At 40.3% G+C, this 14,212-nt stretch overlaps 1 protein-coding gene across 4 annotated transcripts in view; it reads right to left on the bottom strand.

Annotated features, from left to right (window-relative positions):
• Nucleotides 1-13,479, bottom strand: part of RCBTB1 (RCC1 and BTB domain containing protein 1) — a 33,409-nt gene extending 19,930 nt beyond the window's left edge. For 2 of the 4 annotated variants that reach the window (XM_033006682.2, XM_033006683.2), the window contains exons 1-7: nucleotides 13,206-13,479; nucleotides 6,794-6,964; nucleotides 5,771-5,921; nucleotides 5,120-5,286; nucleotides 2,317-2,475; nucleotides 1,122-1,229; nucleotides 15-157 (exon numbers count right to left, since the gene is read on the bottom strand). In XM_033006682.2, coding sequence (XP_032862573.2) covers nucleotides 15-157; nucleotides 1,122-1,229; nucleotides 2,317-2,475; nucleotides 5,120-5,286; nucleotides 5,771-5,921; nucleotides 6,794-6,937 — 872 coding nt within the window. In that variant the 5' untranslated portion in view covers nucleotides 6,938-6,964; nucleotides 13,206-13,479. Of the gene's footprint in view, nucleotides 1-14; nucleotides 158-1,121; nucleotides 1,230-2,316; nucleotides 2,476-5,119; nucleotides 5,287-5,770; nucleotides 5,922-6,793; nucleotides 6,965-12,607; nucleotides 12,687-13,205 lie in introns of those variants that run through there. The other 2 variants (XM_033006685.2, XM_033006684.2) reach the window with 2 other exon arrangements.
• Nucleotides 13,480-14,212: the final 733 nt, after the last annotated feature.

The raw sequence follows: 14,212 nt of genomic DNA, 5'->3' as shown, positions 1-14,212 counted from the left end.
TTTGGCAAGATTACCTTTCTTTTTCCATCATGATCTGCACTGGGCTTAGCTGGTTACTTTTATTGCCAGTTCCCAGCTGCCCATAAGTGTTAGCTCCCCAGGCATAGAGCAAACCCTCATCTGTTAGTGCTAGTGTGTGCGCATAGCCACAGGCAATCTGTAAGTAAATGTATAAGCATTACTACTAAACAAAACAGAGATCAGAAACAAAATTATTGCACTCATTACCTTAGTCTAGCTGATGTTAACCGTCTCAGGCACTCTTCATTTAGCACTACAATGTGTTATTTCTCAGTACGTAAAGCTAACACAAAATACATTAGCTGGAGGTACTGGAAAAGTGCCAACTTCATTTAGTGTTCATCGGCTACTTCTAAATAATTTATTGCACTCTTGCAAAGTCTCCCTAGACTTTACTTGCTTTCAGTTGTAGACTCTGCACACAAAGAACAGTGAACTTCATCATCATGTCTTGCAACTCTGAAATACGTTCAGAATTTGATGTTTTGAATGCCATACAAACTGTGAGAAACTGCAGTTCAACAGCCAACAAACTGTTCTACCCAAGTTACCATAAGAAACTACACAAAACCTTACTAAAAACCCAGGAAATCCCAAATTTTTGTTTTAGCTGGAAGGAAAAAAAAAAACAAAAAAACAAAAACAAAATCCACCCCACACCACACAACCCAAAAATCAAAAAAACCCCAACCACCAACCAACCAAACCCACACCCATGACTCATTTTCCCCCTCCCCTCACTTCTGAAGACGTAATTACAACATTAATGTAAACTTAATTTGAACATCTTGTTCCCTTTCATTTCTTGTCTCCACCTAGTGCATTTCATTCATTCAGCTTTGTAATAACGATGCAATTTGTATCCATAGCGTAATTTACTGCTAGTTACACTAGCTAACTTTAAATCATTCAGAACATTTACAAAAGCAAGCATTTTACAGCTTACTTGCACTTTTTTAGAAGCCTAATATAATTTACAGGATGGAAAGAAATTCAGAATTTTGAACTGTTAAATCTAGAAGCAGATATAAGATTCCAACGACACAGTTTTAGCAGATGCTAGCAACATGAATGCATTTTCATTTCCATGTTAGACATACCTGGAGTATACACACGCCATGTAACGCTGCTATTCTGCATGGCGTTAGTTGATTGCCATTGTTTCCAAGACCTAGCTGACCATTACCATTGTAACCCCAGCCATAAACCTGATTGCAAAAGGAAAGCAAAATTAAGCCACTCCTCCGTAGAAGCATAGAACACTTAAGACTTAGTATCAAGCACAAGTCAAAAAAAGCAGGCCTTATTAAAAAACTGCATGATATTCCAAAAGAAATATAGACAAGGGCAAAAGATATTAAGTATACTGCACTGACTATTCAACTCTTCAATCCTGCATTTCCCTTTTAAAGAAGCTTTCTATAGTATATTTGTCTTTGTAGTACTAGGAATTTTGCAATAAACTTGTAATACACCAAAATCTCTCCAAAGCATCACCATTTTAGTTGACTTTTACACCTTCCTTTCTCCGTATTACTTTTTTTAAATAAAACAAGAAATTAGTTGTTCTGCTCACCTGATTAGCTACTGGGATTACCTTAAACTGAAGTTCCCAGTTTAGCTCTAATTTTTCCCTTTGGTTTTGTTATGGTGGACACAGCAAGACAGAAGTATGTACAGTGAAAACTCATCTCAACCTCAGGGACTATTACAGTCCCTCCGGTCACAAAGAAATGCTACACTTCAAGTTTGGTGAAATGTAATAAAAATGAGGTTACAGTTCATACCTAGAAGCAAGACAGCACCATAAACTCAGGTGAACCAGAACAGTTGCACAATACTAGGGCAATGTTCTAAAGCTTGGTTTGGTTTTGTTGCTGTAAATGAAGCAATGTGTTTAAGAATCAGGATCAGTCAGTGTATTCTTGGCAGAAAGATTAACTATTTAATTGTGCACAGTTTCAAAAAAAATCTAATGAAGACATATGTTAATCTGTTGAAATATGAAGACAGACATGCTTAATGCAACTGTTCAAATCCTTGCAGTTGCAGACTCAGTAAGAATTACTGTAAGTTCCAATACAGTGTTTGCCATAAGAAGAAATGTTTAGTGTAAAGAGAGCATCTCCAGTTAATTACAGTGTTCTCCTTTACTTGGTCTCACAGAAGTTACGCATGTAACTCTAATATAACTCTGTCAGTACAACTCTAACTTGAGTGCTCCGTGTCAGCATTTCTCCATGTTCAGACATTAATCTCGTAAGTTTGGGTAACAGAGAACGCAGCAATGCTTACCTCACCATTGTTTACCACAGCCATGGAGGAAGTCTGACCACAAGCAATGCCAACTACCATTTTACCCTGCAAACAGTTCGAAACTCTACGAGGAGTTGGCTGGTTTGCTGTAGATCCAGATCCAACTTGACCACAGCTATTATAGCCCCAAGCGTACAGCTGTCCATAAAAAAACAAACAAAAAACTGCAATTTAAGCCTTAATAATAGTAATAAAGCATAATCTTACCATAGTCAGCATCAGATTGAGTCAAGTATCCTATTTAACAAGCTAAAATGCTTAAAATTATTTTTCAACAGCTGAAAATTATAAACAGCAGTAGGGCTGATCTAGCAGATATGAACATACCACTTTTTTCAGTTTCTTGCTACAGAATTGGAGCATCTGACTACAACAGAAAACAAAAGGAACATATTGCCATATGAAATATAAGTCAGACTATAAGACCAAGAGCATAGCGAGTGGACTGTCTTTATGCTTTCATGATGTTGGAAAAAGGAATGCAAGCCAGGATGTTGTTTGTTTCCCAAACAAGCTGAGCTCCTCAATTTACAGCTAGTTAGTTTTCTTCATAGAACTCTAAACCAGGTTATTGCTGGACACTCATCATACCTCTTTTACATCTTTCAAGAGCTGTGAAAGGAGATGGCTTTGTCAGCCCCTGTTTCACAGTAGCAAAACTCTTACACAATGCCATTAGCAAAAAAAGCACCATCTCTGACAGTTCAAAGTTTGCCAGTGGCAAACTAATAAAACCAAAACTATTGGTTCCTTTCGTCTAAAAGTCCAGAACACAGGGAAGCAGTTTGCTATAAAAAGATATTTATAGCTCTGGATTTTCAGTTCCTTCAATTTTTATTACTTGCATTCACACCCACAGATTGGCACAGAACTATTTCTGAGAGTCCATCCTCTGGGGTGTCACCCAGTTAAAAAGTTTGTCCTCTTGAAAATACCCAGCCACAGACAGGCTAGCCAGTAAAGGCACACTGACAGATACCCTCATGTGAAGTCTGCACATCCTTTGGTGCCAGAAGCCACTTGCTTATTGTGACACCAAACCAAATGCCAGTCATTAGAAACAAACACCTCTCCTGCCACCAAAGCAAACAAAACCACCCCCACCAAAACAGGAACCAAAAAACCTCCCAACACAACTCATTTACCATGTCTAATATGAACAAAAGACACCATTAGTCCTCTGGGTTTTGTTACCTGTACCTTCTGGATCTTTGATTCCTACTGAATACTTGAAAATGCTCTACAAAATATCTTAATTTCAATAACATAGAAAAAAAACTGAGGTAGAGAATCTCAGAAGGTAGATCAAAACACCAAAGAGCGATTCAGTTTCCTCTCTGAGAAGCATGAATGTCTGCAGTGCTTTAAGTCTACCATTTAGATTCTTTTTTTTTTTAAATTTGCACTACATTAAAATTGCACTGAACCACCTGTACAAATCAATTACGCCAAGTATTTCCACGAATACTTCCAACTTCAATGCCTCTCAAATCGCCAGACATATCAAGTCACAAGGCTTTGCAGCCAAATCTTTCTGCAAATAAAACTCTACTTAACACATTTTGCTGTTTTCAGTATAATCCATTCTGGTACAGATAAAACCTCTGAGCACAAATAGACAAAGCTACTGCAAGGTATGCTAGGGATGGATTTATAGTACATTAACTAGCCATCACAGCCAGCAAGCTGCAAATCTCAACTCCGTGGTAAATACAAAGAAGCTTTGCTGCTTCCATTTCAAGCATGCTACATTTATTACAAGAGACAGCATGGCCATCACAGGCAGCTACCACACAGCAGCAGGCACCACTAGTTTAACTAATACCTGAACACCCTCTCCTTCCTGCATGCACATCAAATTTTATCATTTAACCAAGTGAAATGCCACAGCATGAAGATCTTCCCTAAGCGCGGGCTCTCATTTCAGATACAACACAGACCACTTAAATTAATCCAGCGTCTCTTTCCTAGCCTAAAAATTACTGCTTTGCTACTTTCTATTACCGTTGCACTACGACTCCACGCTGAACCATAACACAGACTTGCTCAGATTACCAAAATGGAAATAATTGTAATTTCCATTTTCATTGTTAGGAAGGTTTTAAAATTAGAACTCTTTTGTTAAAGCAGAGCTGAAATGAGGCTTTCCTCCATGCAGTAACATGCAACTCAAATCAGAGACACACACATTGGTCAAATCTGACTAACTGGAAACTAACTGTACTCGTTTCCCCTGACACATAGCCTTAAGCCATCTAAGCAAATAGCATAAAGCAGATTTGGATATAAACAAAGTGTTCTTTCATTAGCTACACACAAAGGTATTGAGAAGTGTGCAGAGCAACACTCCTTTACAGCACCTGTGTGGAATTCATGAAGACTACAAGAAACAGACTAAAGACTAACCAGTGAATACAAACAACTCAATATACCCCTTAAATAACAGAACTACAAGCAAATAACAATGTTACATTTTGCACCTCACAAACCATTCTTTCACCTGTAAGTGGCACAGCTTTCTGGTCTCCTCCCTGGGAGACACAACAAATGAAAGACACAAACGTTTACTAAGCTTTTCTTCCCTTGCTTTTGTGATTGGATTGGGTTTTTTTTTGTTGGGGTTTGTGGATAAGGTTCTTCTGAGTTGTTTTCAGGCCTGCTCTGAAGAAAAGGACACCTTAGTTTAAGGCAGCAGGAGAAAAGGTTATATTGCAACTACACTATAGAGAAAGAACTTCAGGCTGCAAGGTCATGTGCACTATTTGAACAGGTTTCAACTTACATCCCCATCAAACGACAGCGCCATGGAATGATGAGAGCCACAAGCTACTTCCACCACTTTCTTTATTAACAGATTTGTGCAAACTTGAACAGGAGTAATGCCCTGATTGGTTGTGCCATTCCCAAGTTGGCTGTAACCATTATGTCCCCAAGCATATACTTCACCATCTGCAAAAAAAATTAAGTTTGTTATAAAAACCACCAAAAATTCCGAGGAAGTTAAGATAGACAGAATTCTAACAAATTAGCAAATGCCAACAAGAAAGCGAAAGGACATTAACAAATGGTGAAGCTATTGCAAGAAGCATCCGCATACTAAAAAAATATATACTTTGTATAGAACTCTTTTATACGTGTATATATAACAGTATAACCTCTTGATTTATTGTTGAAATATATGAAAGTGCATAGGTAAGACTGAGTACGTCATAAACGAAAGAGTAAAACTCTATAGTTGCAACATAATGGAAATGGAAACTCACTTTACCTAATACAGAATACATTTAGTTCCACTTAAGACCAGTGAGAGCCCCTTAGTGTACATGAGCCAATTAACAAGCTAACACAATTACACCTTAATCCATTCTTATTAAATGCAAGTGGAACTTAAAACCTGTAACTTATGTTTGTACACTAAATGTGAATTTTCTACCTTCAGTGCAAAGTACAACATGGGGTCCACTTCCATAACTGAGACTGGAAATCTTCTTTCCACATAAGGCTTCTAACTTCTTTGGTACTATTGTGCTCTGATTATCTCCGGTTCCCAAACAATTATTGCAATTCAGTCCAAAAACAAATACCTGAAAAAACAGAGGAAAACTCATTTCAAGCGGTTTATACTCGGGTATGCACTGCATAGATGTGGCAATATCCAGGTCTTCATAAATGCAGGACAAGAGTTTTGCCATAGACTCTCAAAAGCCAGAAACCTCCCTCGTGGAAGTTAATAAGCTCAAGAGTCAGCACCAAGACACTGGAAGTTCACTGGTGGGTCTGAATTCTTCAGGTCCAGGCAGGCCTGAAAGCTAGGTTTCTCATTTGCAGGAACTGTACTATAAAAAGTATTAAACTGTGAAAGTGGAAGACGCCACCTTCTTTTAAAAACATTTTTTTAAAGAGCAGCCACAGCTGTACTGTGGGAGGCTCATCCTATAGGCAGCTTGGATAGGACTTAGGAGGGAAAAAAAAAATAAAATATCCTACTCTACCCAGTCTTACAAGAAACCCACCCATTAATACATCCCAAAACATCTGGCTTGTTTTCTTCCAGCAGCACAGTGCTAACCTGCATTATGTTTCTGAATCATTAAAATCCACAGATAATCTTCTGCTGGATTGTTACTTATCAAGCCACAACCTCATTTTTTATCTTCATACCTGGAGTGCTTTCACTTAATTTCAATCTACTACAACTTCCTTTGTATTCTAACTGTCTTCAAAAGTGCACGTAATCCATCCCAGCCTTTGCCATTTGCAAGTTTCCTAAATACTCCATCTATATTGTCCCTGTACAAGACTTAAAAAAAAAAAAAAATCATCATTTATATCCAACATGTTTCGAAATATACAAATTTCACACAATGCTTTTGAGAAGCTATTAACTTACAAGTATTCAGTGGGCTCTGAAAACAACTAATTATAGAACATACGTTCCACTTCATTACAGCCTTACCTCATCATTGTGCGTTATGTATATAGCTTCATTGGCTGATGTACCAAATACACATGCTTTCCGAATAGATGCTATTTCTTGAGGTGACAGTAAGGTAAATATTGGCCACTTGCCTACATCCACCATGATGCTGCTGTGTGTCATGACGTTTCTACAAGTAAGATGACATTTCTGTAATAAAAAAAATATTTTTTTTAATTATTAAAAAAGTGTACTTTAACTATTAAAAAGCGTATTTTGCACTTTCAGCAACAGGTAATAATTTCCTTTAAATGAGAGAAGATACATGTGTCGTGGCTCTGAAAGTCTAACATTCTGTATGAAACGTGTCATTCTATTTCCATGTACTAAGGTGAACAAATAGCAAGCCACTGGTAGGACATCGGAAGCACAGACCATTCCTTAACAGGACAGTTGTACTGAATACAGTTTACTTAACTAAACATCTGCTGTTCTACAAGCAAACTTATTAAAAGCTTGTGATCTAGCAAATACCCACCAGTGGCAGAGTGGGTTTCAGAGGGAATTTCCGTTGGAATTCCCATTTATAAAATTTTTGCTTTGTGAAAATTTTTTTGCAGTCTTACAACTTCTATACGCCGTTGTAAGCACACTGTTGATGTATATGTGAATCCTGCAAATAAAAATAAAGCTAGGGCTGTTAAGCACACGATCTAAATTTGTCACCTCTTGCATAATTAAAAGCTGTTATTATGGTCAAAAACTATTTGTGAGAGCACAAAAGCATGACAAACTCATCAGTTCGTACAATTAAGCAGGGAAACACATCAGAGAAAAGCAATTAAGTAAAATTGTCATAATCTGTTACTTAGAAACAAGCTGGACCACATTAAAAATGGGAAACATGACTGGGTATAGACATCATCTGTCAGTGAACACAGATGTATGTAATTCATCCTTCCACAATGCTCCTTCTTCCCAGCTTCCTTGGGACAATTCCACCAGCTCAAGAACAACAGTCAACAAACACACAGAGCATATCTAGGTCTTCAATCCTGCACATAAAAATTGTAACATCACTCATGCCCTGAAGGGATTCTGCCACTGACAATCTACGATCCGTGTTCAGACATATCAGCAAGTTTTGTGAAATCTGAAAAGCACTAGATGGAGAATTCCATAGAATGTCACTGATGTGATACAAGTCACAATTAACCATTTTGGAAAAAAAAAAAAAAACAACAACAACAACAAAAAAAAAAAAAAAAACACACACAAAACAGAAACCACCATCAAAAAAAAAAAAAAAAAACAAACACACACACAAAAAAAAAACAGAACAAAAAAAACCCACATAAAGAATCATTCAACGGGTAAGAAATGTAGTCTCTATTAAGATGCCATCCTCTCATCAACATTCAGTTCTTTCCTTTTCATTTGTTTGCTCCAGTCCTATGCTATCCCCCCACTCCTTGCTCTGTTGCTTTCAAGTCAGGCTTCTTCTTGACGATGTCTGGGTATCAGATATGGACAGCAGTGAGAACAGGAGAGCCTCTTTCTTTTGGTTCTGATGCTTGGTTCTCAAAACTGCGCTGACAACCAAGACATGGCTTCACAAAGCTATTCAAGACCAACAGTCAGTCCTAAAATACAGGTTGTTTAGTGCAGAGTTTTTTGGAAGGAGGGGGATTATTATTATTTTTTCAAAAAGTTTGAGGAACACCAAGGTCACAGTAGAAGTATACGTGCAAAAAAAACACAACACAAAGAAAACCCAAACTTGTGTCCTTATCAGATTTCTTAACCTTGCTCCAACAAACCCAGATCTGCACTACAGGCACCTCTCTCACTGAGAGCCTGACTTCACTCTACATTTCACATTTGAAGCAGGTCTTGACAACACCTGAAGTCTCCAGATGGCACATTCATAATAAATGTATTTGTAGAACAGCTCTTGAAAAGTCTACCTGATGCCAAGACCACAGCCCATTTGACACAGCTAAACAGATTTGAATGCAGTTAAGCCGCCTTAGTTTCTAGTCCAGTTACAAACTCAAGCTAGTTAGTTGCTAAGATTTGTTACCTCACTTTGGGAAATCATTTAACATACGACACTATCGATCGATTAAAAGGAGAGCACGATGACTTGTTCTTTTGAGCAGACCAAGTGATTTTCTCTTCTGACTTTACCTATTTAATTTGCCTCATATACTATATAATTGGCAATGCAAAAACATGTCATAAACTGGACATTAAGGAAAATACTTTCTTCAATGAAGTTCTTTCCAACACATCCCGTCTATTTAAGACATTTAGAGAAAATGTTATTTTGATGAAGCATGACCTAGTAAATTAACAAGTTTTACAGCACCCTAAGAACCTACTCTACTCTAAAGGTAACCAGTTTAAAATGTGCTACTTTACCTCTCCCTTTCTGATCTTTGCACTAGATCTTTAATCCTCTTGGCTTATTTTCCACTACTGTATGACCCAGTTAACCACTCTTCTTTGACGAAACCTTTCCAAGCACTTCCAAAACCTCCGTGAGTTCCACTGCATTTCCCATATGTCAGAGTTCAGCTGGATATCTTGTCACAGAAACTAATACCAGTAGAAAAAAGAAAAGCTTTCAAGCACACAGGACTTTTGAGATTGAAAACATGAGCAACGAACTCCATCCACAGATGAAAAACCTCACAATTTTTGACAGGTGTAACTCTGCTTTATCTGAAACAATGCTGTATATTTCCAATTTCAACTGTTACTACAATCCTACAAAGTTACTTCAAGGGTTTTGCCTGAGAGGTTTTTAATGACAATTCACCTGCCACTGGCAGGTTAGTTTCTTTAATAAATCTCAATCCTAAAGCCCCCCCAGGTTTAGCAACCAATGAAGGTTCACAAAAATCCTTAAAACAAAAACAAGCAAACAGAAAACATCTTTTGCCTTTTATATAATATGTACTGTTTCACCTCAGACACACACCCTTTTCCCCTCCTCTACAAATATTATTGTCCTTAGATGCTGCCATTTGCTAGAGTACCTATCATTCAGTTGCAACATTTTTGCAGTAGCAACAGTAGCTATTTTTGTTTCTGCTTATGTCTAAAGGAGTGAAATAACACACAAACCTGAAAGTTCTGAGGCTTATATATGGATCACTGCTGCTTACCTTTAACTGTGCATGGAAAGCTGTTTTAACTACTCATTCTGTGCTTTCCACAGAAAATAAATGTCCAACCTAGGCATAAGATCCGCTTTTTTCCTCTCTAAAGATGGATTCCTTAACAATCTTAGCCAATTTCCTAGTTTTCCAATAAAAGTTCTAGTTGCCACAGGAGGGGGGAAAAAAAAACAGTCTGCAGTGGGGAAAAAGAGTATTTAGGGAATATATATTTATATATAGCACTGTAAATGGAGATGTTGGTAAAGTAATTGAGGGTTATCAAAACAGAAACCCAATTAATTTTAGCATCCTTTAAGACACACTGCACACTTTCCAAAAGGGTAGACACTGCAATACTGTGATTGACCTCTCACACCAATCACACTCAGGCTTCATCCTTGTGCAACATTTGGCTGAATATGGCGGTGAAAAGGCATGTGCAGAGTTTCTTCTGGGCAAATCCTTGCTATGAAAGGCTGATTTAGGAGACTTCAGTCACGTCACGGCAAGCAGCGGCACGAAGAAACACAGTGTCCTTCTCTTACCCTTGCTGTACTGCATCAATAAGAGAGCTGAGGTTATTGTTTACTTCTCCTGATAATCACATAAAGGCCTGCACGCCACTACATTACATGCTATGCAACCACTGCACCTTAACTGAAAGTTTGTAAGCACAACATGGTAGCAAAGGTACCAGATGGAGGCCAAAGTAACGAAGTTCATTTAATCTGTACGCAAATAGCTGTCTCAATATATTAGCTCTCAAGCTATTGTTTAGATTCTGCATGCAACATGACAGAAGCAGTTCTAAGGTTGTAGCTGTCAGTTACATATCAACATCTAGATTTTAAATTAATTGCAATTAAAAGTCTTAGGAGTATAAAAGTTGTAAGCTTAAACCTGGTGTTCTGGTAGATAGTTGCTTTTAGAAACACTGTATGTCACTGATTTTAACTGTCATTTAATTTCTGTTGCATGATTCGGTGATAAACAACTATACACCATATAGCTTTATTTCTACTGCAGAATTAACCAGCAGAGGGAGCTTATGGCAACAATACCTCTAACTGATTTGACATCTTTGAAATTATCCAACAATCTCACTATATAAACAGGAACAAAGATAACTGCCTGAATTTCAGTGAGGCTAAAAATAAGCAAGAAAGGATGACTTGTAGAGAATGAAAATGAACTGGTCACATATTCGCAATAAAAAGAAATTGAACTCAGAGCAGTCAACAACATTAGGGAAAAAAAATCTAGATCTGCTCAGAATTGATAAAAGCCACATGCTTTCAGAGACATAAGCCTTTCAGAAATTCTGTGCTAAACTGCTGCCTATGCATTCAACTTCTCGCTAGCTTGCTTTCTAAAGTGTGCATTCTGATTCTCAGTGATATATATGTAGGCAAACATGAATCCCTGTCTTAAATAATAATAATAATAAAACAAAGACTGTTTAGAAAATGTTTTTTTAAATGAGTGCTAAATAATAAAGTTTTACAGAGTTTATAGTTCAGCTAAACAAATCCACGCTGGAGAGAACAATAGCCTAACACAACATCCCACCCGGAAAACAATACCAATTGTCATTGAAACAAAAAACTGTAGTTAACTCCTCCAAGATTATCCCCTCATTTTGTAAAAGCTGCTTGAACACAATTGCGCGTTTGTTTGTTTCACTCTTTCCTCAGGCTCCAACGCCGAAGTGTATTCTAGCTGGGCAGACTTATTCCTGCACAGAAAGAAACTGCAGGCTCAGGCCTTCATTTCTCCTAATTGTCTATGGGAATTATAAGCAGCAGTGAGAACACAAAAGCTGGGATATCTGCCTTTAGGACAACAAGAAGTGACTGGCACACTTGATCCTTTTTTAAGTACACTTCAACCAAGAAAGAGCCAAATCCGAGACATAGCACTAATCTTCACCATGTTTTCTCCAGTTTATGCTTGTTTTTTTAATCTCGTATTTCAGTATTGAGAAAGAACAAGGAAACAATACATACTATTGACATTAATCAGATGTGTGAACCAAGTGATGTTATTGAGGCTTTCTCCCTGCCAACACAAAGATATTCCACTCCCTGAAATCACATGCCTTCACTTTCCTTCGACCTTACATAAGGCAAGATTTCTGTGACAAAATCTGTGCGTTCAAACCTCTGCACGATTTATTTTTGGATGCCTTTTATGAGCAATGCAGGGAAAGAAAAACCTGCTGATCTAAGACCTGACAACCAAACCTCTTATTTGCTTTGAGTAACCAGCTGAGATACAAGCAAGCAAAAAGCACCACGCACATGAATACCATTGAACATAATACCGCTTCAGCAATAGGAAAAAACCCTCAGTAGAATGACAGTCATCCACCCACAACAACAAAATCATAATTACAATCACAATATGCCTTCTTTTTCATTTTTAAGCTGAACCATTACTGCAACTTATTGAAGCGATTCACTCAGGACACGACATCTTCTAAAGCAATACCTGTATTTCAGTCTGACAAGTACAGAGATAAGCATTTGAAGGAAAACGTTCGTATTAAGGCTCTGAAGACTTATTGCAACTTCCAAACGCTGTTTTTCCTAAAAACCTTTGTGCTCCAAAACCACTTCCATTTACAAAGTTTAGTATCTTTTTCTCATAACCGTTCTCCTAGTTTAAACGATTAAAGTCCACTCACCTTTTGTCAGTAGACAACATGTGTTCTGAAAGAGGTCAACTCAAACTGTCTAAATTAGAACTTGAAAGTTTCTTTTAAAAAGTAAATATTCCTTTAATATTTAATTTAGAAGAAGTGTATGAAACACTGAAAAAAACACTAATTATTCATATAAAGCCCAGTGAGGGGGGAAAAAAAAAAAATGTTGAGAGCTCTGCTGTTTTGGTAAGCTAGATCTCAGCCTTCAGGAAGCAGACAACAAAGGGAAGGATGAACCGAAACACCACAAATCAGAAAAAAAAAAAAAAAATCTGTAAGAACATATTGTGAACTACGCCAAGTAGGAAGAGAGACCTTCGGAGAGCTGTATGGGAGCAATTCACAGGCGGACTACGAGAAAGCTTCGCCAAGTCACTCGGATGAACCCCCCCCCCCCCCCGAAGGAGCATTCCCTCCCCCGGGTGGGTATCATCAGCCGCACAGACCCTCAGCGGGGTCTCGGCGGTGACCTCCGCCCGGCAGCTCCCGCCCACGCCAAACCTCAGCCCTCACGGAAACGCCCGGGGCTGGAGGAGCCCGCAGCCCCACGCAGGGGCCGCCCACACCCAGCGCTCCTCACCCGGCCCCGGCGACATTCCCCCGGCGGGCTTCCCGCGGCCGCTCCGCCCGGCGGGCCGGGCGCTCCCGCTGTCTCCGAGGTGCCAGAGCCGTTAGGGCCGTTAGGACCGTTAACGGCCGCCCGGCGCCCAGCCCCCACGGTCAAGGGGCCTGAGGGGCGCAAGAGCGCGCGCCGGCGCCGCGCACGTGACAGCGGCGGGCGAGGGGAAAGGGAAAGGGGGGGGCGGGTAGGGCCAGAGGAGCGCGTCACGTGACGCCAAGCCCCGGGCGGGCCCCCTACCGCTTCGACCGTTCGCGCGCGCCGTCACGTGGCCGGCGGGCGGTGCTTTCCACCCACCCCCCCCCCGCCCCTTTCCTCAGCGCCTATTGGGCGCGGTAAGCGTGACCACGTGGCGCCACGCCTCTCCCCCCCCCCCCCCCCCCCGCCGCCATCTTCCCCGGGCTGTGCCGTGAGGGAGGAGCGGATGGCGCCCGGCCCCGCCCCGCTCTGAGGGCCCTGAGGGCGCTCCGGCGGGCCCGGAGGTTTGTCTCATGTCGTCCCGTCCCGCCTGGGGATTGTGTGAGGCTTCGGGGCTCTGCGGCTCGGCCGGGCCCAGCGAGCGCCGCGGCGGGGTCAGGCCGGCGGGCACGGCTGCCGCACCCCCGCGGCGACGGGACCGGGTGGCACCCGCTTTGCCCCCGCGCCCTCAGTGGCTCGAAGCCGAGGAGAAGGTCAGATGGGATTGCAACCAGCCCAGGGTTCCTGCTCTGGCCACAACCGAGCAGAAGCTCCCAGGGCTGTGGTGGGATCCGTGATTCTTACACTTCAGTCTAGCGCCTGTAGCGTCTGAAACCAGCCGGGTTCTACACGTGGTGTTAATGGTCTTCAGACACGGTCACGTAAAGACTTAACTGCATTCAGAGGTTTTTAGCCAGTATGTAACTACCTGTTAGACCTTAACATTTACATAATCTTGTCTCATCGCAGTTTAGAGGAGACAAAGCTGGGGGAGGATCCAGAAAAAGGAA

The sequence above is a fragment of the Tyto alba genome, unplaced genomic scaffold, assembly GCF_018691265.1.
Source record: "Tyto alba isolate M040663 unplaced genomic scaffold, T.alba_DEE_v4.0 Super-Scaffold_45, whole genome shotgun sequence".
Taxonomy (NCBI): Eukaryota; Metazoa; Chordata; class Aves; order Strigiformes; family Tytonidae; genus Tyto; species Tyto alba.
Note: the sequence above shows the minus strand (reverse complement) of the source record. Positions and strands in the feature narration are given on the sequence as shown.